Source organism: Tachyglossus aculeatus, chromosome Y4, assembly GCF_015852505.1.
Source record: "Tachyglossus aculeatus isolate mTacAcu1 chromosome Y4, mTacAcu1.pri, whole genome shotgun sequence".
NCBI classification, from domain to species: domain Eukaryota; kingdom Metazoa; phylum Chordata; class Mammalia; order Monotremata; family Tachyglossidae; genus Tachyglossus; species Tachyglossus aculeatus.
In genome coordinates this window covers 13,141,083-13,165,009 of record NC_052096.1, presented here as the reverse complement: position 1 = coordinate 13,165,009, position 23,927 = coordinate 13,141,083, and the positions used below count along the sequence as shown (strand labels likewise).

General features: G+C 50.5%; 1 protein-coding gene across 1 annotated transcript in view; it reads left to right on the top strand.

The window, feature by feature from the left end:
* ARHGEF2 (Rho/Rac guanine nucleotide exchange factor 2) overlaps positions 1–17,828 on the top strand; it is an 87,735-nt gene extending 69,907 nt beyond the window's left edge. The window contains exons 20-29 of the mRNA XM_038768505.1: positions 30–199; positions 3,803–3,870; positions 4,012–4,230; positions 4,315–4,419; positions 4,494–4,561; positions 4,887–4,922; positions 5,031–5,081; positions 11,503–11,988; positions 13,818–13,989; positions 17,172–17,828. Coding sequence (XP_038624433.1) covers positions 30–199; positions 3,803–3,870; positions 4,012–4,230; positions 4,315–4,419; positions 4,494–4,561; positions 4,887–4,922; positions 5,031–5,081; positions 11,503–11,988; positions 13,818–13,989; positions 17,172–17,233 — 1,437 coding nt within the window. The 3' untranslated portion in view covers positions 17,234–17,828. The remainder of the gene's footprint in view (positions 1–29; positions 200–3,802; positions 3,871–4,011; positions 4,231–4,314; positions 4,420–4,493; positions 4,562–4,886; positions 4,923–5,030; positions 5,082–11,502; positions 11,989–13,817; positions 13,990–17,171) is intronic.
* Positions 17,829–23,927: the final 6,099 nt, after the last annotated feature.

Below are 23,927 nucleotides of genomic sequence, written 5' to 3'. Positions count from 1 at the left end.
GAGCTCCGGCCCCCGTCTCTTCCCCGCAGGACAAGCCGGCCGTGGTGTCGCTCCAGAACCTGATCGTGCGGGACGTGGCCAACCAGGAAAAGGGGCTCTTCCTCATCAGCGCCTCGCCCCCCGAGATGTACGAGGTGCACGCCGCCTCCCGCGAGGACCGCAACGCCTGGATCCGGGCCATCCAGCACAGCGTGCGCCTGTGAGAGCCGCCCCCGCCCTCCCGGGACCCCTCTGATAACGGCATTTATTGAGCACTTACCACCCTTTCAGACTGTGAGCCCACTGTTGGGTAGGGACCGTCTCTATGTGTTGCCAATTTGTGCTTCCCAAGCGCTTAGTACGGTGCTCTGCACATAGTAAGCGCTCAATAAATACGATTGATTGATTGATTGATAGGTGCAAAGCACCGTTCTAATAATCATCATCAATCGTACGAGCACTTACTATGTGCAGAGCACCGTTCTGATCATCATCATCATCATCAATCGTATTTATTGAGCGCTTACTATGTGCAGAGCACCGTTCTAATCATCATCGTCATCATCAATCGTATTTATTGAGCGCTTACTGTGTGCGGAGCACTGGACTAAGCGCTTGGGAAGTCCAAGTTGGCAACATCGAGAGACAGTCCCTACCCACCAGCGGGCTCACAGTCTAAAAGGGGGAGACAGAGAACAAAACCAAACATACTAACAAAATAAAATAATTGGAATAGATATGGCGCTTACTATGTGCAAAGCACCGTTCTAATAATCATCATCAATCGTATTTATTGAGCGCTTACTATGTGCAGAGCACTGGACTAAGCGCTTGGGAAGTCCAAATTGGCAACATCTAGAGACAGTCCCTACCCAACAGTGGGCTCGCAGTCTAAAAGGGGGAGACAGAGAACAAAACCAAACCTACTAACAAAATAAAATAAATAGAATAGATATGGACAAGTAAAATAAATAAATAAATAAATAGAGTAATATTTACTCTGTTTTTGCACTGTTTACATTTTATATTGTTTTATACTTTTTTACCGTTTATATTTACACTGTTCTAATAATAATAATAAAATTGGCATTTGTTAAGCGCTTACTATGTGCAAAGCACCGTTCTAATAATCATCATCAATCGTATTTATTGAGCGCTTACTGTGTGCGGAGCACTGGACTAAGCGCTTGGGAAGTCCAAATTGGCAACATCTAGAGACGGTCCCTACCCGACAACGGGCTCACAGTCTAAAAGGGGGAGACAGAGAACAAAACCAAACAGACTGACAAAAGAAAATAAATAGAATAGATATGAACAAGTAAAATAAATAAATAAATAGAGTAATATTTACTCTGCATTTTATATTGTTTTATACTTTTTTACTGTTCATATTTACACTGTTCTAATAATAATAATAAAATTGGCATTTGTTAAGCGCTTACTATGTGCAAAGCACCGTTCTAATAATCATCATCAATCGTATTTATTGAGCGCTTACTGTGTGCAGAGCACTGGACTAAGCGCTTGGGAAGTCCAAATTGGCAACATCTAGAGACGGTCCCTACCCGACAACGGGCTCACAGTCTAAAAGGGGGAGACAGAGAACAAAACCAAACAGACTGACAAAAGAAAATAAATAGAATAGATATGAACAAGTAAAATAAATAAATAAATAGAGTAATATTTACTCTGCATTTTATATTGTTTTATACTTTTTTACTGTTCATATTTACACTGTTCTAATAATAATAATAAAATTGGCATTTGTTAAGCGCTTACTATGTGCAAAGCACCGTTCTAATAATCATCATCAATCGTATTTATTGAGCGCTTACTGTGTGCAGAGCACTGGACTAAGCGCTTGGGAAGTCCAAATTGGCAACATCTAGAGACAGTCCCTACCCAACAGTGGGCTCGCAGTCTAGAAGGGGGAGACAGAGAACAAAACCAAACCTACTAACAAAATAAAATAAATAGAATACATATGTACAAGTAAAATAAATAGAGTAATATTTACTCTGTTTTTACACTGTTTACATTTTATATTGTTTTATACTTGTTTACTGTTTATATTTACACTGTTCTAATAATAATGATAAAATTGGCATTTGTTAAGCGCTTACTATGTGCAAAGCACCGTTCTAATAATCATCGTCAATCGTATTTATTGAGCGCTTACTATGTGCAGAGCACTGGACTAAGCGCTTGGGAAGTACAAATTGGCAACATCTAGAGACAGTCCCTACCCACCAGTGGGCTCACAGTCTAAAAGGGGGAGACAGAGAACAAAACCAAACATACTAACAAAAGAAAATAAGCGCTCAATAAACATGATTGATTGATTGATTGGTGGGTGTGTGTGTGACAGAGAGAGAGATCTTCTGGCTGGCTGTAAATGAGCTCACTGTGGTCAGGGAATGTGTCTGTTGATTGTTCTGTTGTCCTCTCCCAAGCGCTTAGTCCAGTGCTCTGCACACAGTAAGCGCTCAATAAATACAATTGATTGAGTGATTGATTGATTGATTGGTGGGTGCGTGTGAGAGAGAGAGAGAGAGAGATTCTCTGGCTGTCTGTGAGTAAGTGAGCTCACTGTGGTCAGGGAATGTGTCTGTTGATTGTTCTGTTGCCCTCTCCCAAGTGCTTAGTCCAGTGCTCTGCACACAGTAAGCGCTCAATAAATACGATTGATTGATTGATTGATTGATTGATTGATTGATTGTTGGGTGTGTGTGAGAGAGAGAGAGATCCGCTGGCTGTCTGTAAGTGAGCTCACTGTGGTCAGGGAATGTGTCTGTTGATTGTTCTGTTGTCCTCTCCCAAGCGCTTAGTCCAGTGCTCTGCACACAGTAAGCACTCAATAAATACGATTGATTGAGTGATTGATTGATTGATTGATTGGTGGGTGCGTGTGAGAGAGAGAGATCCTCTGGCTGTCTGTAAGTGAGCTCACTGTGGTCAGGGAATGTGTCTGTTGATTGTTCTGTTGTCCTCTCCCAAGCGCTTAGTCCAGTGCTCTGCACACAGTAAGCGCTCGATAAACATGATTGATTGATTGATTGATTGGTGGGTGTGAGAGAGAGAGAGAGAGATCCTCTGGCTGTCTGTGAGTAAGTGAGCTCACTGTGGTCAGGGAATGTGTCTGTTGATTGTTCTGTTGCCCTCTCCCAAGCGCTTAGTCCAGTGCTCTGCACACAGTAAGCGCTCAATAAACACGATTGATTGATTGATTGATTGATTGGTGGGTGTGTGTGTGAGAGAGAGAGAGAGATCCGCTGGCTGTCTGTAAGTGAGCTCACTGTGGTCAGGGAATGTGTCTGTTGATTGTTCTGTTGTCCTCTCCCAAGCGCTTAGTCCAGTGCTCTGCACACAGTAAGCGCTCAATAAATACAATTGATTGAGTGATTGATTGATTGATTGGTGGGTGCGTGTGAGAGAGAGAGAGAGAGAGAGATTCTCTGGCTGTCTGTGAGTAAGTGAGCTCACTGTGGTCAGGGAATGTGTCTGTTGATTGTTCTGTTGCCCTCTCCCAAGTGCTTAGTCCAGTGCTCTGCACACAGTAAGCGCTCAATAAATACGATTGATTGATTGATTGATTGTTGGGGGTGTGTGAGAGAGAGAGAGAGAGATCCGCTGGCTGTCTGTAAGTGAGCTCACTGTGGTCAGGGAATGTGTCTGTTGATTGTTCTGTTGTCCTCTCCCAAGCGCTTAGTCCAGTGCTCTGCACACAGTAAGCGCTCGATAAATACGGTTGATTGATTGATTGAAACTCGATAGAATGAATGTTGTCTCCGTGTCCTGAGTCGCTGCCGGTCCCCCTCCCCAGGTGCCCCTCGCGGGAGGACTTCCCCCTCATCGAAACGGAGAACGAGGCCTACCTGCGGCGCATCAAAGGTTGGGCCCCGCACCCCGGTCCCCACCCCCGTCACCACCATCATCATCCGTCGGATCGATTGAGCGCTTGCCGCGTGCAGAGCACTGGACTAAGCGCTTCGCACCGTGCCCCGGCCTGACCCCCGGCCCCGGTGCCCGCAGCCGAGCTGAGCCAGAAGGACGAGACGCTGCAGGAGCTGCTGCAGGAGAAGGTCCGGCTGTTCGCCGCCATGGTCCAGGTGCAGGCCGAAGAGGAGGCCGGCGGCGGCGGTGGCGGCGGCGGCGGCCCCCTGGCCTCCCTGCCTCGCTGCGGCCTTTTCCGCTCCGAGTCCTGCGAGCCCCCGCGGGCGGAGCGGCTCCTTCAGGATGCCATCCACGAAGGTGAGGGAGACGCCCCCCAGCCCGCGTGCGGACCCCCGCCGGCCCCCGCCGGCTCTGACCCCCGCGCGCCCGTCCCGTCCACAGTGGAGCTGCTGAAGGACCTGCTGGTGGGGCCCGGCCTGGAGCTGCCCCTCTCGCAGCGGCCGCCCGAGTCCGACGGCGGCGGCACCAGCCCCGGAGACCCCCCCGGTGAGTGGGGCCCGGGGCGGGGGGCGCCGGGGGCGGGTCCGCGGCCGGGCCCTGAGACCCCCTCCGCCCCACAGACGGCGAGTCCCGCGTCTTCAACGGCTCCTTCGAGCTGGGCCGCTCCGACTCGGACGCGGGCCAAAAGGCGAGTGCGGGCCCGGGCGGGCGGGCGGCCGGGACGCGGGCACTGGGGCCTGGGGGCAGTGGAGGAGGTGGGCGGCCGAGGGGGCGGGCGGCACGAACCGGGGCACCGAGGGCCGAGAGAACGGGCGCGTCGAGCGCCCGGTACGGCGCCCTGCACGTGGTAAGTGCTCGCTAAACGCCGCCGAGCGAGTGACTGAACGGGTGGCCGGGGGGCTCCGTGGGCGCTGGGGAGGCCGGACGCTGCGGGGGCGGCGGAGATGTGTGCGGGTGTTCGCCGGGGGTGGGCCGCCCATCACACTCACGCCTTCCTCCCCCCTGTCCGGCAGGACCGGAACGGGAACCAGCTGAGGTCGCCCCAGGAGGTGAGGCGCGGGCGGGGGGCGGGCGGGGGGCGGGCGGGGGGCACCCTCCCGTCCCCCCACCCCCTGAGGAGGACCCTCGCACTCAGCCCGCCCTCTCGTCCCCCACAGGAGGTCATCCGGCGGCTGGTCAGCTTGTACGGCCTCCTCCACGGTCTGCAGGTGAGGGCCCGGGGGGGGGTCGGTCGGTCACTCACTCAAGCGCTCAGTAAGTACGATCGAATGGATCAGCCAGCCGGCGGTACTTATTGAGCCCTGACTGTGTGCGGAGCACTGTACTGAGCGCTTGGAAGAGGATGAGACAATAATAGACACATTCCCCATCCACAGCGAGCTGACGATCCGTCAGCCGGTGGTATTTATTGAGCCCTGACTGTGTGCGGAGCACTGTACTAAGCGCTTGGAAGAGGATGAGGCAATAATAGACACATTCCCCGCCCACAACGAGCTGACGATCCGTCAGCCGGTGGTATTTATTGAGCCCTGACTGTGTGCGGAGCACTGTACTGAGCGCTTGGAAGAGGATGAGGCAATGATACACACATTCCCCGCCCACAACGAGCTGATGATCCGTCAGCTGGTGGTATTTATTGAGCCCTGACTGTGCGTGGAGCACTGTACTAAGCGCTTGGAAGAGGATGAGGCAATGATAGACACATTCCCCGCCCACAGTGAGCTGGCGCTCTGTCAGCCGGTGGTATTTATTGAGCCCTGACTGTGCGCGGAGCACTGTACTAAGCGCTTGGAAGAGGATGAGGCAATAATAGACACATTCCCTGCATACAACGAGCTGATGCTCCGTCAGCCGGTGGTATTTATTGAGCCCTGACTGTGCGCGGAGCACTGTACTAAGCGCTTGGAAGAGGATGAGGCAATAATAGACACATTCCCCGCCCACAACGAGCTGCTGCTCCGTCAGCCAGTGGTATTACTCTATTTATTTATCTATTTATTTTACTTGTACCTATCTATTCTATTTATTTTATTTTGTTAGTATGTTTGGTTTTGTTCTCTGTCTCCCCCTTTTAGACTGTGAGCCCACTGTTGGGTAGGGACTGTCTCTAGAGGTTGCCAACTTGGACTTCCCAAGCGCTTAGTACAGTGCTCTGCACACTGTAAGCGCTCAATAAATACAATTGATGATGATGATGATGATGATGATGATGAGGCAATAATAGACACATTCTCCGCCCACAGCGAGCTGGTGCTCCGTCAGCCGGTGGTATTTATTGAGCCCTGACTGTGTGCGGAGCACTGTACTGAGCGCTTGGAAGAGGATGAAACAATAATAGACACATTCCCCATCCACAGCAAGCTGGTGCTCCGTCAGCCGGTGGTATTTACTGAGCCCTGACTGTGTGCGGAGCACTGTACTAAGCGCTTGGAAGAGGATGAGGCAATAATAGACACATTCCCTGCATACAACGAGCTGACGCTCCGTCAGCCGGTGGTATTTATTGAGCCCTGACTGTGTGCGGAGCACTGTACTGAGCGCTTGGAAGAGAATGAGACAATAATAGACATTTTCCGCCCACAACGAGCTGACGCTCCATCAGCCGGTGGTATTACTCTATTTATTTATCTATTTATTTTACTTGTACATATCCTATTTATTTTATTTTGTTAGTATGTTTGGTTTTGTTCTCTGTCTCCCCCTTTTAGACTGTGAGCCCACTGTTGGGTAGGGACTGTCTGTAGATGTTGCCAACTTGGACTTCCCAAGCGCTTAGTACAGTGCTCTGCACAAAGTAAGCGCTCAATAAATACAATTGATGATGATGATGATGATTTATTGAGCCCTGACTGTGTGTAGAGCACTGTACTAAGCGCTTGGAAGAGGATGAAACAATAATAGACACATTCCCCGCCCACAGCGAGCTGGAGCTCCATCAGCCGGTGGTATTTACTGAGCCCTGACTGTGTGCGGAGCACTGTACTAAGCGCTTGGAAGAGGATGAGACAATAATAGACACATTCCCCGCCTACAACGAGCTGACGCTCCATCAGCTGGTGGTATTTATTGAGCCCTGACTTTGTGCGGAGCACTGTACTGAGCGCTTGGAAGAGGATGAGGCAATGATAGACACATTCCCCGCCCACAACGAGCTGACGCTCCGTCAGCCGGTGGTATTTATTGAGCTCTGACTGTGCGCAGAGCACTGTACTAAGCGCTTGGAAGAGGATGAGGCAATATAGACACATTCCCCGCCCACAGCGAGCTGACGCTCCATCAGCCGGTGGTATTTATTGAGCCCTGACTGTGCGCGGAGCACTGTACTGAGCGCTTGGAAGAGAATGAGACAATAATAGACACATTTTCCACCCACAACGAGCTGACGCTCCGTCAGCCAGTGGTATTACCCTATTTATTTATCTATTTATTTTACTTGTACATATCCTATTTATTTTATTTTGTTAGTATGTTTGGTTTTGTTCTCTGTCTCCCCCTTTTAGACTGTGAGCCCACTGTTGGGTAGGGACTGGCTCTATATGTTGCCAACTTGGACTTCCCAAGCGCTTAGTACAGTGCTCTGCACACAGTAAGCGCTCAATAAATACGATTGATGATGATGATGATTTATTGAGCCCTGACTGTGTGTGGAGCACTGTACTAAGCGCTTGGAAGAGGATGAGGCAATAATAGACACATTCCCCGCCCACAACAAGCTGACGCTCCGTCAGCCGGTGGTATTTATTGAGCCCTGACTGTGCGCGGAGCACTGTACTAAGCGCTTGGAAGAGGATGAGGCAATGATAGACACATTCCCCGCCCACAGTGAGCTGGCGCTCCGTCAGCCGGTGGTAGTTATTGAGCCCTGACTGTGCGCGGAGCACTGTACTAAGCGCTTGGAAGAGGATGAGGCAATAATAGACACATTCCCTGCATACAACGAGCTGACGCTCCGTCAGCCGGTGGTATTTATTGAGCCCTGACTGTGTGCGGAGCACTGTACTGAGCGCTTGGAAGAGGATGAGGCAATAATAGACACATTCCCCGCACACAGCGAGCTGACATTCCGTCAGCCGGTGGTATTTATTGAGCCCTGACTGTGTGCGGAGCACTGTACTGAGCGCTTGGAAGAGGATGAGGCAATAATAGACACATTCCCCGCCCACAACGAGCTGGCGCTCCGTCAGCCGGTGGTATTTATTGAGCCCTGACTGTGTGCGGAGCACTGTACTAAGCGCTTGGAAGAGGATGAGCAATGATAGACACATTCCCCGCCCACAGCGAGCTGGCGCTTCGTTAGTCAGTGGTATTTATTGAGCCCTGACTGCGCGGAGCACTGTACTAAGCGCTTGGAAGAGGATGAGGCAATGATACACACATTCCCCGCCCACAACGAGCTGATGATCCGTCAGCTGGTGGTATTTATTGAGCCCTGACTGTGCGTGGAGCACTGTACTAAGCGCTTGGAAGAGGATGAGGCAATGATAGACACATTCCCCGCCCACAGTGAGCTGGCGCTCTGTCAGCCGGTGGTATTTATTGAGCCCTGACTGTGCGCGGAGCACTGTACTAAGCGCTTGGAAGAGGATGAGGCAATAATAGACACATTCCCTGCATACAACGAGCTGACGCTCCGTCAGCCGGTGGTATTTATTGAGCCCTGACTGTGTGCGGAGCACTGTACTGAGCGCTTGGAAGAGGATGAGGCAATAATAGACACATTCCCCGCACACAGCGAGCTGACATTCCGTCAGCCGGTGGTATTTATTGAGCCCTGACTGTGTGCGGAGCACTGTACTGAGCGCTTGGAAGAGGATGAGGCAATAATAGACACATTCCCCGCACACAGCGAGCTGACATTCCGTCAGCCGGTGGTATTTATTGAGCCCTGACTGTGTGCGGAGCACTGTACTGAGCGCTTGGAAGAGGATGAGGCAATAATAGACACAGTCCCCGCCCACAGCAAGCTGGAGCTCCGTCAGCCGGTGGTATTTATTGAGCCCTGACTGTGCATGGAGCACTGTACTGAGCGCTTGGAAGAGGATGAGACAATAATAGACACATTCCCCGCCCACAACGAGCTGGCGCTCCGTCAGCCGGTGGTATTTATTGAGCCCTGACTGTGTGCGGAGCACTGTACTGAGCGCTTGGAAGAGGATGAGGCAATAATAGACACATTCCCCGCCCACAAAGAGCTGATGCTCCATCAGCCAGTCAATCAATCAATCAATTGTATTTATTGAGCGCTTACTGTGTGCAGAGCACTGGACTAAGCGCTTGGGAAGTCCAAGTTGGCAACATCTAGAGACGGTCCCTACCCATCAGTGGGCTCACAATCTAGAAGGGGGAGACGGAGAACAAAACCAAACATACTAACAAAATAAAATAAATAGAATAGATATAAACAAGTAAAATAAATAAATAAATAAATAAATATGTACAAACATGTATACATATGTACATATAGTATATGTATAGTATAGTATATATACATATAGTATAGCCAGTGGTATATACAAGTGTATAGAGAAGCAGCGTGGCTCAGTGGAAAAAGCCCGGGCTTTGGAGTCGGAGGTCATGGGTTCAAATCCCGGCTCCACCACTTGTCAGCTGTGTGACTTTGGGCAAGTCACCTCACTTCTCTGGGCCTCAGTTCCCTCATCTGGAAAATGGGGATGAAGACTGTGAGCCCCCCGTGGGACAGCCTGATCACCTTGTAAATTCCCCAGCGCTTAGAACAGTGCTCTGCACATAGTAAGCGCTTAATAAATGCCATTATTATTATTAATTATTATATATAACAAGAGTTGCCAACTTGTACTTCCCAAGCGCTTAGTCCAGTGCTCTGCACACAGTAAGCGCTCAATAAATACGATTGGTGACGATGGTATCTGTTGAGCCCTGACCGTGTGCAGAGCACCGTACTGAGCGCTCAGGCGAGGGCATCGCCCCAGTAAACGGACACGTTCCCTGCCCGCAATGAGCCCACAGTCGGTCAGCCAGCCGGTGGCGTTTATCATCATCATCATCATCATCAATCGTATTTATTGAGCGCTTACTATGTGCAGAGCACTGTACTAAGCGCTTGGGAAGTCCAAGTTGACAACATCTAGAGACAGTCCCTACCCAACAGTGGGCTCACAGTCTAAAAGGGAGAGACAGAGAACAAAACCAAACATACTAACAAAATAGAATAAATAGAATAGATATGAACAAGTAAAATAAATACATAAATAGAGTAATAAATATGTACAAAAGTATACATAGCATTATCAATCGTATTAATTGAGCGCTTACTGTGTGCAGAGCACTGTACTAAGCGCTTGGGAAGTACAAGTTGGCAACATAGAGAGACGGTCCCTACCCAATAGTGGGCTCACTGTCTAAAAATATGTATACATATATACATATAGTATATGTATAGTATAGTATATATACATATAGTATAGCCAGTGGTATCTGTTGAGCCCTGACCGTGTGCAGAGCACCGTACTGAGCGCTCGGGCGAGGGCATCGCCCCAGTAGACGGACACGTTCCCTGCCCGCAACGAGCCCACAGTCGGTCAGCCAGCCGGTGGCATTTATCATCATCATCATCATCATCATCAATCGTATTTATTGAGCGCTTACTATGTGCAGAGCACTGTACGAGACAGTCCCTACCCAACAGTGGGCTCACAGTCTAAAAGGGGAAGACAGAGAACAAAACCAAACATACTCACAAAATAAAATAAATAGAATAGATATGTACAAGTAAAATAAATAAATAAATAAAATATTATATATACATATAGTATAGCCAGTGGTATATACAAGTGTATATATAACAAGTGTTGCCAACTTGTACTTCCCAAGCGCTTAGTACAGTGCTCTGCCCACAGTGAGCGCTCAATAAATACGATTGATGATGATGATGAAGTGTCTATGTAACAAGTGTTGCCAACTTGTACTTCCCAAGAGCTTAGTCCAGTGCTCTGCACACAGTAAGCGCTCAATAAATACGATTGATGACGATGGTGCCTGTTGAGCCCTGACCGTGTAGTATATGTATATATATATACATATAGTATATGTATATATATATACATATAGTATATGTATATATATATACATATAGTATATGTATATACCATATGTATACATACATACATATAGTATATGTATATATATATACACGTAGTATATGTATATATATATACACGTAGTATATGTATATATGTATACATATGGTATATACATATACCATATGTATATATATATACATATACTACGTGTATATATATATACATATATAGTATATGTGTATACCATACATATAGTATAGTATATATACTATATAGTATAGTATATGGTATAGTATAGTATATATACTATATATATAGTATGTATATATACATATAGTATAGCCAGTGGTATCTGTTGAGCCCTGACCGTGTGCAGAGCACCGTACTGAGCGCTCGGGCGAGGGCACCGCCCCAGTAGACGGACACGTTCCCTGCCCGCAACGAGCCCACAGTCGGTCAGCCAGCCGGTGGCGTTTACGGAGTGCCGGCGGTGTACTCGGGCGAGGAGGACGCCGCCGGTCCCGGGGGAGGGCGGGCCAGTGAGCGGGGTCCCCCGTCCTCCCCGCAGGCCGCCGTGGCCCAGCAGGACACGCTGCTGGAGGCCCGGGGACTCGTCGAGGGCCCGGAGCGGCAGGACAGGCTGACGCTGGGCCGGGCCAACTCCCGGGAAGGGGATCTGGGCCGGCCCGCCGGTGGTGGTGGCGGCGGCGGCGGCGGCGGCGGCGACAAGCAGGCCACGGAGCTGGCCCTGCTCCAGCGCCAGCACGGGCTACTGCAGGAAGAGCTGCGGCGGTGCCGGCGGCAGGGCGAGGAGCGGGCCGCCGAGGCCGGGGGCCTGGAGGCCCGCCTGCGGGAGAGCGAGCAGGCCCGGGCCCGGCTGGAGCGCGAGGCCGACCAGGCCCGCCGCATGCTGGCCGCCCTGGGCCCCGCCGAGCCCCCGGCCCCCGGCTCCCCGCCCCCGGCCGAGACCCCCTGGATCCGCCGGAGCCTCGACCCCCGGAGACGCAGCCTGCCCGCCGGAAATGCCCTCTACCAGAGCTTCACCCCGCCGCAGGTGATGGCGGCGACGGCGGCGTTCGTCAAGCGCCTACCGTGTGCCAAGCACTGCTCTGAGCGCTGGCTGGGGTGGGGCGGGGGGGTACAAGGCCATCAGGTTGTAGCACGGGGGGCTCCCCGTTTGATGTTTCTACGTATTTATTACTCTATTTATTTTACTTGTACATAGCTATTGATTTGTGAGTATGTTTGGTTTCGTCCTCCGTCTCCCCCTTTTAGACTGCGAGCCCACGGTTGGGTAGCGACCGGCTCTAGATGTTGCTAACTTGGACTTCCCAAGCGCTTAGTCATCGTCATCATCATCATCAACCGTATTTATTGAGCGCTTACTATGTGCACTGGACTAAGCGCTTGGGAAGTACAAATTGGCAACGCATAGAGACGGTCGCTACCCAACCGTGGGCTCACAGTCTAAAATCCAGCGTACAAGGCGATGAGGTTGTCGCACGGGGGGCTCCCCGTTTGATGTTTCTACGTATTTATTACTCTATTTATTTTACTTGTACATAGTATTCTGTTGATTTGTGAGTATGTTTGGTTTTGTCCTCCATCTCCCCCTTTTAGACTGTGAGCCCACTGTTGGGTAGGGGCCGGCTCTAGATGTTGCCAACTTGGACTTCCCAAGCGCTTAGTCATCATCATCATCATCATCAATCGTATTTATGGAGCGCTCACTGTGTGCGGAGCACTGGACTAAGCGCTTGGGAAGTACAAATTGGCAACGCATAGAGACGGTCGCTACCCAACCGTGGGCTCACAGTCTAAAATCCAGCGTACAAGGCGATGAGGTTGTCGCATGGGGGGCTCCCCGATTGATGTTTCTATGTATTTATTACTCTATTTATTTTACTTGTACATAGCTATTCTATTGATTTGCGAGTATGTTTGGTTTTGTCCTCCGTCTCCCCCTTTTAGACCGTGAGCCCACTGTTGGGTAGGGGCCGGCTCTAGATGTTGCTAACTTGGACTTCCCAAGCGCTTAATCATCATCATCATCATCATCAATCGTATTTATGGAGCGCTTACTATGTGCGGAGCACTGGACTAAGCGCTTGGGAAGTACAAATTGGCGACACATAGAGACGGTCCCTACCCAACCGTGGGCTCACAGTCTAAAATCCAGCGTACAAGGCGATGAGGTTGTCGCACGGGGGGCTCCCCGTTTGATGTTTCTACATATTTATTACTCTATTTATTTTCCTTGTACATAGCTATTCTATTGATTTGCGAGTATGTTTGGTTTTGTCCTCCGTCTCCCCCTTTTAGACTGTGAGCCCACTGTTGGGTAGCGACCGGCTCTAGATGTTGCTAACTTGGACTTCCCAAGCGCTTAATCATCATCATCATCATCATCAACCGTATTTATTGAGCGCTTACTATGTGCACTGGACTAAGCGCTTGGGAAGTACAAATTGGCAACACATAGAGACGGTCCATACCCAACCGTGGGCTCACAGTCTAAAATCCAGCGCTCTGCACACAGTAAGCGCTCACTAAATACGATGGATGATGATGATGATGGCAGCTGAGGGAACGGAGGCTCGGCCAAGGGCACGCCGCGGACACGTGGCGGAGCTGGGATTCGGAGCCCTGACCTCGGACTCCGAAGCCCGGGCTCGCCGGCGGGGAGCCCCGGGGGAGCGGGGGACCCAACCGGAAAGGGACGGGGGGCGACCCTCTGGCAGGGTGGGCCGCGGAGGGGAGAGCCCACCTTTCCGGCAGATAACCTGCATATAAACCCTCAGAGACCCCTAAAGAGGTCCGTCCGCGGGGCGACGGGGAACGGGCGACGCCTGAGCGGACCCCTTGCCCATCTCCCGCCCCCAGGTCCACTCTCCGCCACACCTGGACCTGCCCCTCTCCAGCCCCGGGCCCTTCGAGGAGCAGGAGGGGCCGGACCCCGGGAGCCCGGAGGACCGGATGCCGGACGGCAGCGACCTGGACACCGGCAGCGAAGAGGAGGCCGGGGGCCACCCGTCCCCGCCCCACAGCCCCCGAGGTCAGCCCGGAGCCACCCGGGGCCGGGGGCGGGCGAGGAAGCGGGGAATATTCCCGGGGGCGGGCGAGGAAGCGGGGAATATTCCCCGTTCCGGGCCTCCGGATCAGCGGGCGGCCGCAACCCCGGCTCAGGGAGACCCTTCCCCATTCATTCATCCGGGTGTATCATCGTCAGTCGTATTTATTGAGCGCTTACTGTGTGCAGAGCACTGGACTAAGCACTTGGGAAGTACAAGTTGGCAACATAGAGAGACAGTCCCTACCCAAAAGTGGGCTCACAGGTGCTTACTCATCATCGTCATCATCAATCGTATTTATTGAGCGCATACTGTGTGCAGAGCACTGGACTAAGCGCTTGGGAAGTCCAAGTTGGCAACATAGAGAGACAGTCCCTACCCAACAGTGGGCTCACAGGTGCTTACTCGTCATCATCATCATCATCAATCGTATTTATTGAGCGCTTACTGTGTGCAGAGCACTGGACTAAGCGCTTGGGAAGTCCAAGTTGGCAACATCTAGAGACAGTCCCTACCCAGCAGTGGGCTCACAGGTGCTTACTCATCATCATCATCATCATCATCATCAATCGTATTTATTGAGCGCTTACTGTGTGCAGAGCACTGGACTAAGCGCTTGGGAAGTCCAAGTTGGCAACATAGAGAGACAGTCCCTACCCAACAGTGGGCTCACAGGTGCTTACTCATCATCATCATCAATCGTATTTATTGAGCGCTTACTGTGTGCAGAGCACTGGACTAAGCGCTTGGGAAGTCCAAGTTGGCAACATAGAGAGACAGTCCCTACCCAACAGTGGGCTCACGGGTGCTTACTCATCATCGTCATCATCAATCGTATTTATTGAGCGCTTACTGTGTGCAGAGCACTGGACTAAGCGCTTGGGAAGTCCAAGTTGGCAACATCTAGAGACAGTCCCTACCCAGCAGTGGGTTCACGGGTGCTTACTCATCATCATCATCATCAATCGTATTTATTGAGCGCTTACTGTGTGCAGAGCACTGGACTAAGCGCTTGGGAAGTCCAAGTTGGCAACATCTAGAGACAGTCCCTACCCAACAGTGGGCTCACAGGTGCTTACTCATCATCGTCATCATCAATCGTATTTATTGAGCGCTTACTGTGTGCAGAGCACTGGACTAAGCGCTTGGGAAGTCCAAGTTGGCAACATATAGAGACAGTCCCTATCATCATCATCATCAATCGTATTTATTGAGCACTTACTATGTGCAGAGCACTGTACTAAGCGCTTGGGAAGTACAAATTGGCAACATATAGAGACAGTCCCTACCCAACAGTGGGCTCACAGGTGCTTACTCATCATCGTCATCATCAATCGTATTTATTGAGCGCATACTGTGTGCAGAGCACTGGACTAAGCGCTTGGAAAGTCCAAGTTGGCAACATCTAGAGACAGTCCCTACCCAGCAGTGGGCTCACAGGTGCTTACTCATCATCGTCATCATCATCAATCGTATTTATTGAGCGCTTACTGTGTGCAGAGCACTGGACTAAGCACTTGGGAAGTCCAAGTTGGCAACATATAGAGACAGTCCCTACCCAACAGTGGGCTCACAGGTGCTTACTATGTGCAGAGCGCTGTATTGAGCCTTTGGGAGAGGACAATACAGTAACAGACAGACAGACATTCCCTGCCCGCATCAGGTTTACAATCCGGAGGATGGCTGAGACGGACGTTAATATAAATATGTACTGTATGTTTGGTTTTGTTGTCTGTCTCCCCCTTTTAGACTGTGAGCCCACTGTTGGGTAGCGACCGTCTCGATATGTTGCCAACTTGGACTTCCCAAGCGCTTAGTCCAGTGCTCTGCACACAGTAAGCGCTCAATAAATACGATTGATTGATGTAGTTAAGGGGCTTGGGGCTGGGACTGGCGGGGGCGGACGGAGAAAGGGAGCAAGTCAGGGCGACGCAGGCGGGAGTGGGAGAAGAGGAAACGGAGGCTTCAGGAAGGCCTTTGATAAAGCGCGTCTTGATTTGCAGCTCATTGTGGGCAGGGAATCTAATAATAATAATAATAATGGCATTTATTAAGCGCTTACTGTGTGCAAAGCACTGTTCTAAGCACTGGGGGGATATAACGTGATCAGGTTGTCCCATGTGGGGCTCACAGTCAATCCCCATTTTACAGATGAGGGAACTGAGGCCCAGAGAGGCGAAGTGACTTGCCCAAAGTCACCCAGCTGACAAGTGGCAGAGCCGGGATTTGAACCCACGACCTCTGACTCCAAAGCCCGGGCTCTTTCCGCCGAGCCACGCTGCTTCTCCTGCTGTTTATTGTTGAATTGTCCTTTACCGAGCGGTCGGTACAGTGCTCGGCACAGAGCGCTCATTCATTCATTCATTCATTCACTCAATCGTATTTATCGAGCGCTTACTGTGTGCAGAGCACTGGACTAAGCGCTTGGGAAGTCCAAGTTGGCGACGTATAGAGACGGTCCCTACCCAACAGTGGGCTCACAGTCTAGAAGGACTGAATGAAATGAATGAAACGCTTTGAAGCGGGGGAAGAGTCCATCGTCTGGAGGATAAGAGGAAGGAAAGCGTTCCTGGCCGGGATGGGACGCGGGCGAGGGGAACGGCGGCGAGATAGAGGAGATTGGACTTTAAACTGTGAGCCCACTGTTGGGTAGGGACTGTCTCTAGATGTTGCCAATTTGTACTTCCCAAGCGCTTAGTACAGTGCTCCGCACACAGTAAGCGCTCAATAAATACGATTGATGATGGTGATGATGAGATGGAGGCCCGCTGAGGAGACTGGAGTTAGAAGAGGGAAGCGTGCGGGATGGGTTGGAGGAGATGACGTGAGGGGGCGAGGGCATCTATATGTTGCCGACTTGTACTTCCCAAGCGCTTAGTACAGTGCTTTGCACACAGTAAGCGCTCAACAAATACGACTGAATGAATGAATCAAGGGCTCAAAAGCCGACGGGGAGGAGTCTCTGTCCGACGCAGACGTGGATGGGCAACCGCTGGAGTTTTCTGAGGAGCGGGGAAACGCGTCCTCAACATTTCTTGTAGAGAAAGGATCCGGGCAGCAGAGCGAAGTCCGGAGCGGGGAGGCCGACGCGGTCATCCGGGCGGGAGGGGATGAGCGGTATGGTCGTAACGCGGCCGACCGCCTGCTCTCTCTCTGTCTCCCGCAGACTTTGCCCGCATGCAGGACATCCCCGAGGAGAGCGAGAGCCGCGAGGGGCCGGAGAGCTAAGGGCCTCTCTCGGTCCCCGGGCCCCCCGCCCCCCGGCTCCCCCCCATCTCTGACTGGGACTCTTCCGGCGAAGGCAGGAGGGCAGAAAATGGGACCCCGGGGGCCCGCCCTTCCCGCCGAAGGATCGGTCGAGGGCGGGAAACGGGACCCTTTTCCCATCGTTTCCCCCTCCCCACCTCCGCCCCCATGAAGATTAATTTATTTATTGTTTTTGGGGGGGAGGGTCCGCTAGTCGGGGGTGGGGGAGCAAGTTAGGGGGACCAGGCACCCCAGACAGCAAGCCATAGGGGGCCCAACACACAGACGCCTGCACTACCCCCGACCCTTCGGGGGGAGAGACGGGGAAGGGGGTGCCCCGGCCCCCCGATCTTTCGCCCCCCTGGCCGGGGGGATCGGTTGTGTTGGGACCAAAGTCGGACCCCGAGGGGCAGAGGTCCAAAGCGCGCACGCGCCTCGCCGCGAGCAGACGCGGGGAAGATGCCAGGGTGGCGGCGGGGCGGGTCCCGGGGTCTCTGACTTCTGGCCCGCCCCGTCCCCCCGCCAGAAACGCTCTGGCCTGTTCAGTTGTATAAAGAGCCAAATGCTGAATTAAAAAAAAAATCACAAAAAATATTAGTATTATTACTGTTGGCGTTGTTATTCGGGATAATAACAACGATCCGGGTGCCGTGCCTCGTCCCCACAGCCCGGCCTCTCCCCGTGGAGACACGCATCCCGTCGCTCTGGGGCGCAGGCCACCAGACAGATGGGGCTCGTTGGCCTGCGGGGAACCCAAGCGCTTAGTACAGTGCTCTGCACACAGTAAGCGCTCAATAAATACGATTGATTGATTGATTGATTGAACCTAAGCCCGCATCCCCAGTGTGGCTCCTTTAGAGGGGGGAAAGGTTTGGTCCAGCTCTCTTCCTGTTCCTTGGGTTTCACTTCCCGCTTCTGTCCCTTTCCGGGAGCGGGATTGGGGGCAAGGGGGTGGGCCCCCGGATTCAATCAATCAATCAATCGTATTTATTGAGCGCTTACTATGTGCAGAGCACTGTAGTTTCCCGATGCCCTAGTTGCGGTGGGCGTGGAGGGCGGCCCGCTCGGGACGGACCGTGTCCTAAGGGTGGGAGCCCCGCCAGCAGCCCGTAGACCCCTGGGCCGGAGGCCCGGATGGAGTCAGGCCTGTGAGTAGGCGTCCCAGCCCCCGATCAATCAATCAATCAATCAATCAATCAATTGTATTTATTGAGCGCTTACCGTGTGCAGAGCACTGGACTGAGCGCTTGGGAATTCCAAGCTGGCAACATATAGAGACAGTCCCTACCCAACAGTGGGCTCACTGTCTAGAAGGGGGAGACAGAGAACAAAACCAAACATATTAACAAAATAAAATAAATAGAATAGATATGTACAAGATAATAAATAATCAATCAATCGTATTTACTGAGCGCTTACTGTGTGCAGAGCACTGGATTAAGCACTTGGGAAGTCCAAGCTGGCAACATCTAGAGATGGTCCCTACCCAACAGTGGGCTCACAGTCTAGAAGGGGAGCCAGAGAACAAAACCAAACATATTAACAAAATAAAATCAATCAATCAATCAATCGTATTTATTGAGCGCTTACTGTGTGCACAGCACTGGACTAAGCGCTTGGGAAGTCCAAGTTGGCAACATATAGAGACAGTCCTTACCCAACAGTGGACTCACAGTCTAGAAGGGGGAGGCAGAGAACAAAACCAAACATATTAACAAAATAAAATAAATAGAATAGATATGTACAAGCAAAATAAATGGAGTAATCAATCAATCAATCGTATTTATTGAACGCTTACTGTGTGCAGAGCACTGGACTAAGCGCTTGGGAAGTACAAGCTGGCAACATACAGAGACGATCCCTACCCGACAGTGGGCTCACGGTCTAGAAGTGGGAGACAGAGAACAAAACCAAACCATATTAACAAAATAAAATAGACTAGATATGTACAAGTAAAATAAATAGAGTAATAAATCTGTACAAACATATATCCATATATACAGGTGCTGGGGGGAAGGGAAGGAGGTAAGATGAGGGGGGGATGGAGAGGAAGGAGGGGGCTCAGTCTGGCCTTCTGGAGGAATTAAAGCTTCTGGCAGCGGTGGGATTCGAACCCACGCCCCCGAAGAGACTGTCTCTATATGTTGCCAACTTGTACTTCCCAGGCGCTTAGTCCAGTGCTCTGCACACAGTAAGCGCTCAATAAATACGATTGATTGATTGATTGATTGGAGCCTTAATGGAGCGCCTTAGACCGCTCGGCCACACTACCGGCGTCGGGGCTGAGACCACCACCACCACCACCACCACCAGGGCCTGGCCCCTCACCGGACCGATCGGGCCCAGGAGGGATGTTTCGGAGAAGCCGGGGACTCCCGTTACCTCTGTTCCCCGGTGCGTCGGGCTTGGGTTCGGGGGTCCTCAGCTGGCAGAGGCGAAACCTCCTTAGAGTCCGCAGGGATTCGGGGCAGCCCCCATCCGCTGACCGGAAACGTCGCAGTTGGGTTTGGGGAGATCCACGGACTTGAGGGAGGGAGGCGTCCGATCAATCAGTAATAATAATAATAATAATAATTTTGGTATTTGTTAAGCGCTTACTATGTGCCAAGCACTGTTCTAAGCGCTGGGGAGGATACAAACTGATCAGGTTGTCCCACGTGGGGCTCACAATCCATCCCCATTTTCCAGATGAGGTGACTGAGGCCCAGAGAAGTGACTCGCCCAAAGTCACCCAGCTGACAAGCGGCGGAGCCGGGATTTGAACCCACGACCTCCGACTCCCAAGCCCGGGCTCTTTCCACTGAGCCGCGCTGCTTCTCTAAAAAAAAAAATAACATGCGCAAAGCACTGTTCTAAGCGCTGGGGAGGTTACAAGGTGATCGGGTTGTCCCATGTGGGGCTCACAATCAATCCCCATTTTCCAGATGAGGTAACTGAGGCCCAGAGAAGTGAAGTGACTTGCCCAAAGTCACCCAGCTGACAAGCGGCGGAGCCGGGATTTGAACCCACGACCTCCAACTCCCAAGCCCAGGCTCTTTCCACTGAGCCACGCTGCTTCTCTAAAAAAAAATAATACGTGCAAAGCACTGTTCTAAGCGCTGGGGAGGTTACAAGGTGTTCAGGTTGTCCCACGGGGGGGCTCACAGTCTTAATCCCCATTTTACAAATGAGGTAACTGAGGCACAGAGAAGTGAAGTGACTTGCCCAAAGTCACACAGCTGACAATGGGCAGAGCTGGGATTTGAACCCATGACCTCTGACTCCAAAGCCCGGGCTCTTTCCACTGAGCCACGGCACAGCGCGGTATTTTTAGACTGTGAGCCCACTGTTGGGTAAGGACTGTCCCTATATGTTGCCAACTTGGACTTCCCAAGCGCTTAGTCCAGTGCTCTGCACACAGGAAGCGCTCAATAAATACGACTGAATGAATGAATAGGGACCGTCTCTGTATGTTGCCAACTTGTACTTCCCAAGCGCTTAGTCCAGTGCTCTGCACACAGTCAGCGCTCAATAAATACGATGGAATGAATGAATGAACAGGATACTATAAATATATTAATGAATAGTAATCCAATGGTAGTGGCAATCATTCATTCATTCATTCCATCGTATTTATTGAGCGCTTACTGTGTGCAGAGCACTGGACTAATGATGATAATAAATAATAATAACAATAATAATAATAATAATAATAATAATAATAATAATACCTCCCCTGTCCAGGAGCGGGGCAGGCCGGGGAAGATGCCGCGCCCCCCAGCGGGGGCGGGTGGAATCGCAACCCCGGAGCGGCCCCCCCCCCCGCGTCTCCAATGCGCATGCGCAGCCTGTCCCTGCTGGGAGACGCCATTTGGTGGGACCTTGAACCCAGAACCCTGATGTGAACCAGCCAATAACAGCAGCAACACCGGGGTTATTTTAATTCTGGGGGGGGGGGGGGTGTGGGTGTGTGTGTGTGGGGGTGTGTGTGTGTGTGTGTGTGTGTAACACTTACTATGTTTCAGCCACTGTACTCAACTCTAGGGTAGATACAAATGCCATCATATAGAGAGATAGATAGATAGATATAGATAGATAGATAGATAGATATAGATATGTGTATATATGTATGTGTGTATATATACGTGATGGCATTTATTAAGCGCTTACTATTGCCATCATATATATATGTGTATATACATGTATATATGTGTGTATATATATATATATGATGGCATTTATTAAGCACTTACTATTGCCATCATGTATATATATATATATATGTGTGTGTGTGTGTATATATGTATATATGTGTATATGTGTGTGTATATATATGTATATATATGTGTGTGTATATATATATATATATATATATATGATGGCATTTGTTCAGCACTTACTATTGCCATCATATATATATGCATATATATATGTATACATATATGTGTATATGTATATATGATGGTATTAAGCGCTTACTATTGCCATCATATGTGTGTGTGTGTGTGTGTGTGTATATATGTATATGTGTATATATGTGTGTATATATATACATATGATGGCATTTATTAAGCGCTTACTATTGCCATCATATATATATGTGTATATATGTATATACACGCATATATGTGTATATATGTATATATATGTGTATACATACATATATATACATATATATGTGTATGTGTGTGTGTATATATATATATATATATATATATAATGGCATTTATTAAGCGTTTACTATGTGCCAAGCACTGTTCTAAGCGCTGGGGAGGCTACAAGGTGATCAGGTTGTCCCCCGTGGCGCTCCCAGTCTTCATCCCCATTTTCCAGATGCGGGAAACTGAGGCCCAGAGAAGTGAAGTGACTTGCCCAAAGTCACACAGCTAAGTTGGACTTCCCAAGCGCTTAGTCCAGTGCTCTGCACACAGTAAGCGCTCAATAAATACGACTGAATGAACGAATGGATCATTACCACTACCATTGGATTACCATTCATTATCGATCATATTTATTGAGCGCTTACTGTGTGCAGAGCACTGGACTAAGCGCTTGGGAAGTCCAAGTTGGCAACATAGAGAGACGGTCCCGACCCAACAGTGGGCTCACAATAAAAATACGATTGAATAAATGAAAGGACACAGTCCCTGCCCCACAGCCCAACCCAATCTGCTCATATCCACTGGCATGTAGTAAGCACCCAATAAATGTCATAATTATAGTTATTTATAACCAACCTCGGGGCGGGTAGAGAGAGCGGAGAACTTGCCGCGCCCTAACGACTCCGGTGGAAAGATGGACCTCGAACTCGGGTCTGAACCGAGATAAGGGGAGGCCGAGGGTGGAGCCGGCCCCCGCAGCTAGAAGGAGCGAGGGTAGACTGATGCCGGAGGAGGGGTCGCTCCTTCCCAAGGGGACCAGGATGAAGAAAGAAACTGGCTGGGGTGGTGGAGGTGGGGGGCTGGGGAATAATGCCAATTTGTACTTCCCAAGCGCTTAGTCCAGTGCTCTGCACATAGTAAGCGCTCAATAAATACGATTGATGATGATGATGCTGTTCTGTCTCCCCCTTTTAGACTGCGAGCCCACTGTTGGGTAGGGACCGTCTCTATGTGTTGCCAATTTGTACTTCCCAAGCGCTTAGTCCAGTGCTCTGCACATAGTAAGCGCTCAATAAATATGATTGATGATGATAGTAAGCGCTCAATAAATACGATTGATGATGATGATGCTGTTCTGTGTCCCCCTTTTAGACTGTGAGCCCACTGTTGGGTAGGGACCGTCTCTATGTGTTGCCAATTTGTACTTCCCAAGCGCTTAGTCCAGTGCTCTGCACATAGTAAGCGCTCAATAAATACGATTGATGATGATGATGCTGTTCTGTCTCCCCCTTTTAGACTGCAAGCCCACTGTTGGGTAGGGACCGTCTCTATGTGTTGCCAATTTGTACTTCCCAAGCGCTTAGTCCAGTGCTCTGCACATAGTAAGCGCTCAATAAATATGATTGATGATGATAGTAAGCGCTCAATAAATATGATTGATGATGATAGTAAGCGCTCAATAAATATGATTGATGATGATGATAATCAATCAATCAATCATATTTATTGAGCGCTTACTGGGTGCAGAGCACTGTACTAAGCGCTTGGGAAGCCCAAGTTGGCAACATCTAGAGACAGTCCCTACCCAACAGCGGGCTCACAGTCTAAAATAATAATGGTGGTATTTGTTAAGCGCTCACTACATGCCGAGCACTGTAGGGACCGTCTCTATATGTTACTGACTTGGACTTCCCAAGCGCTTAGTCCAGTGCTCCGCACGCAGGAAGCGCTCAATAAATACGACGGAATGAACGGGGTCACCTCGTATCCCTCCCAGCGCTTAGAACAGTGCTTGGCACATACTAAGCGCTTAACAACTGCCATCATTATTATCAGTAAGCGCTCACTGAACGTGAATGAATGTGTGAGCCCACTCTTGGGTAGGGACCGTCTCTCTATGTTGCCAACTTGGACTCCCCAAGCGCTTAGTACAGTGCTCTGCACACAGGAAGCGCTCAATAAATACGATTGATTGATCGATTGAGAAGCAGGCGTGGCTTAGGGGAAAGAGCCCGGGGTTGGGAGTCAGAGGTCGCGGGTTCTGATCCCGACTCCGCCACTTCTCAGCTGTGTGGCTTTGGGCAAGTCACTTCACT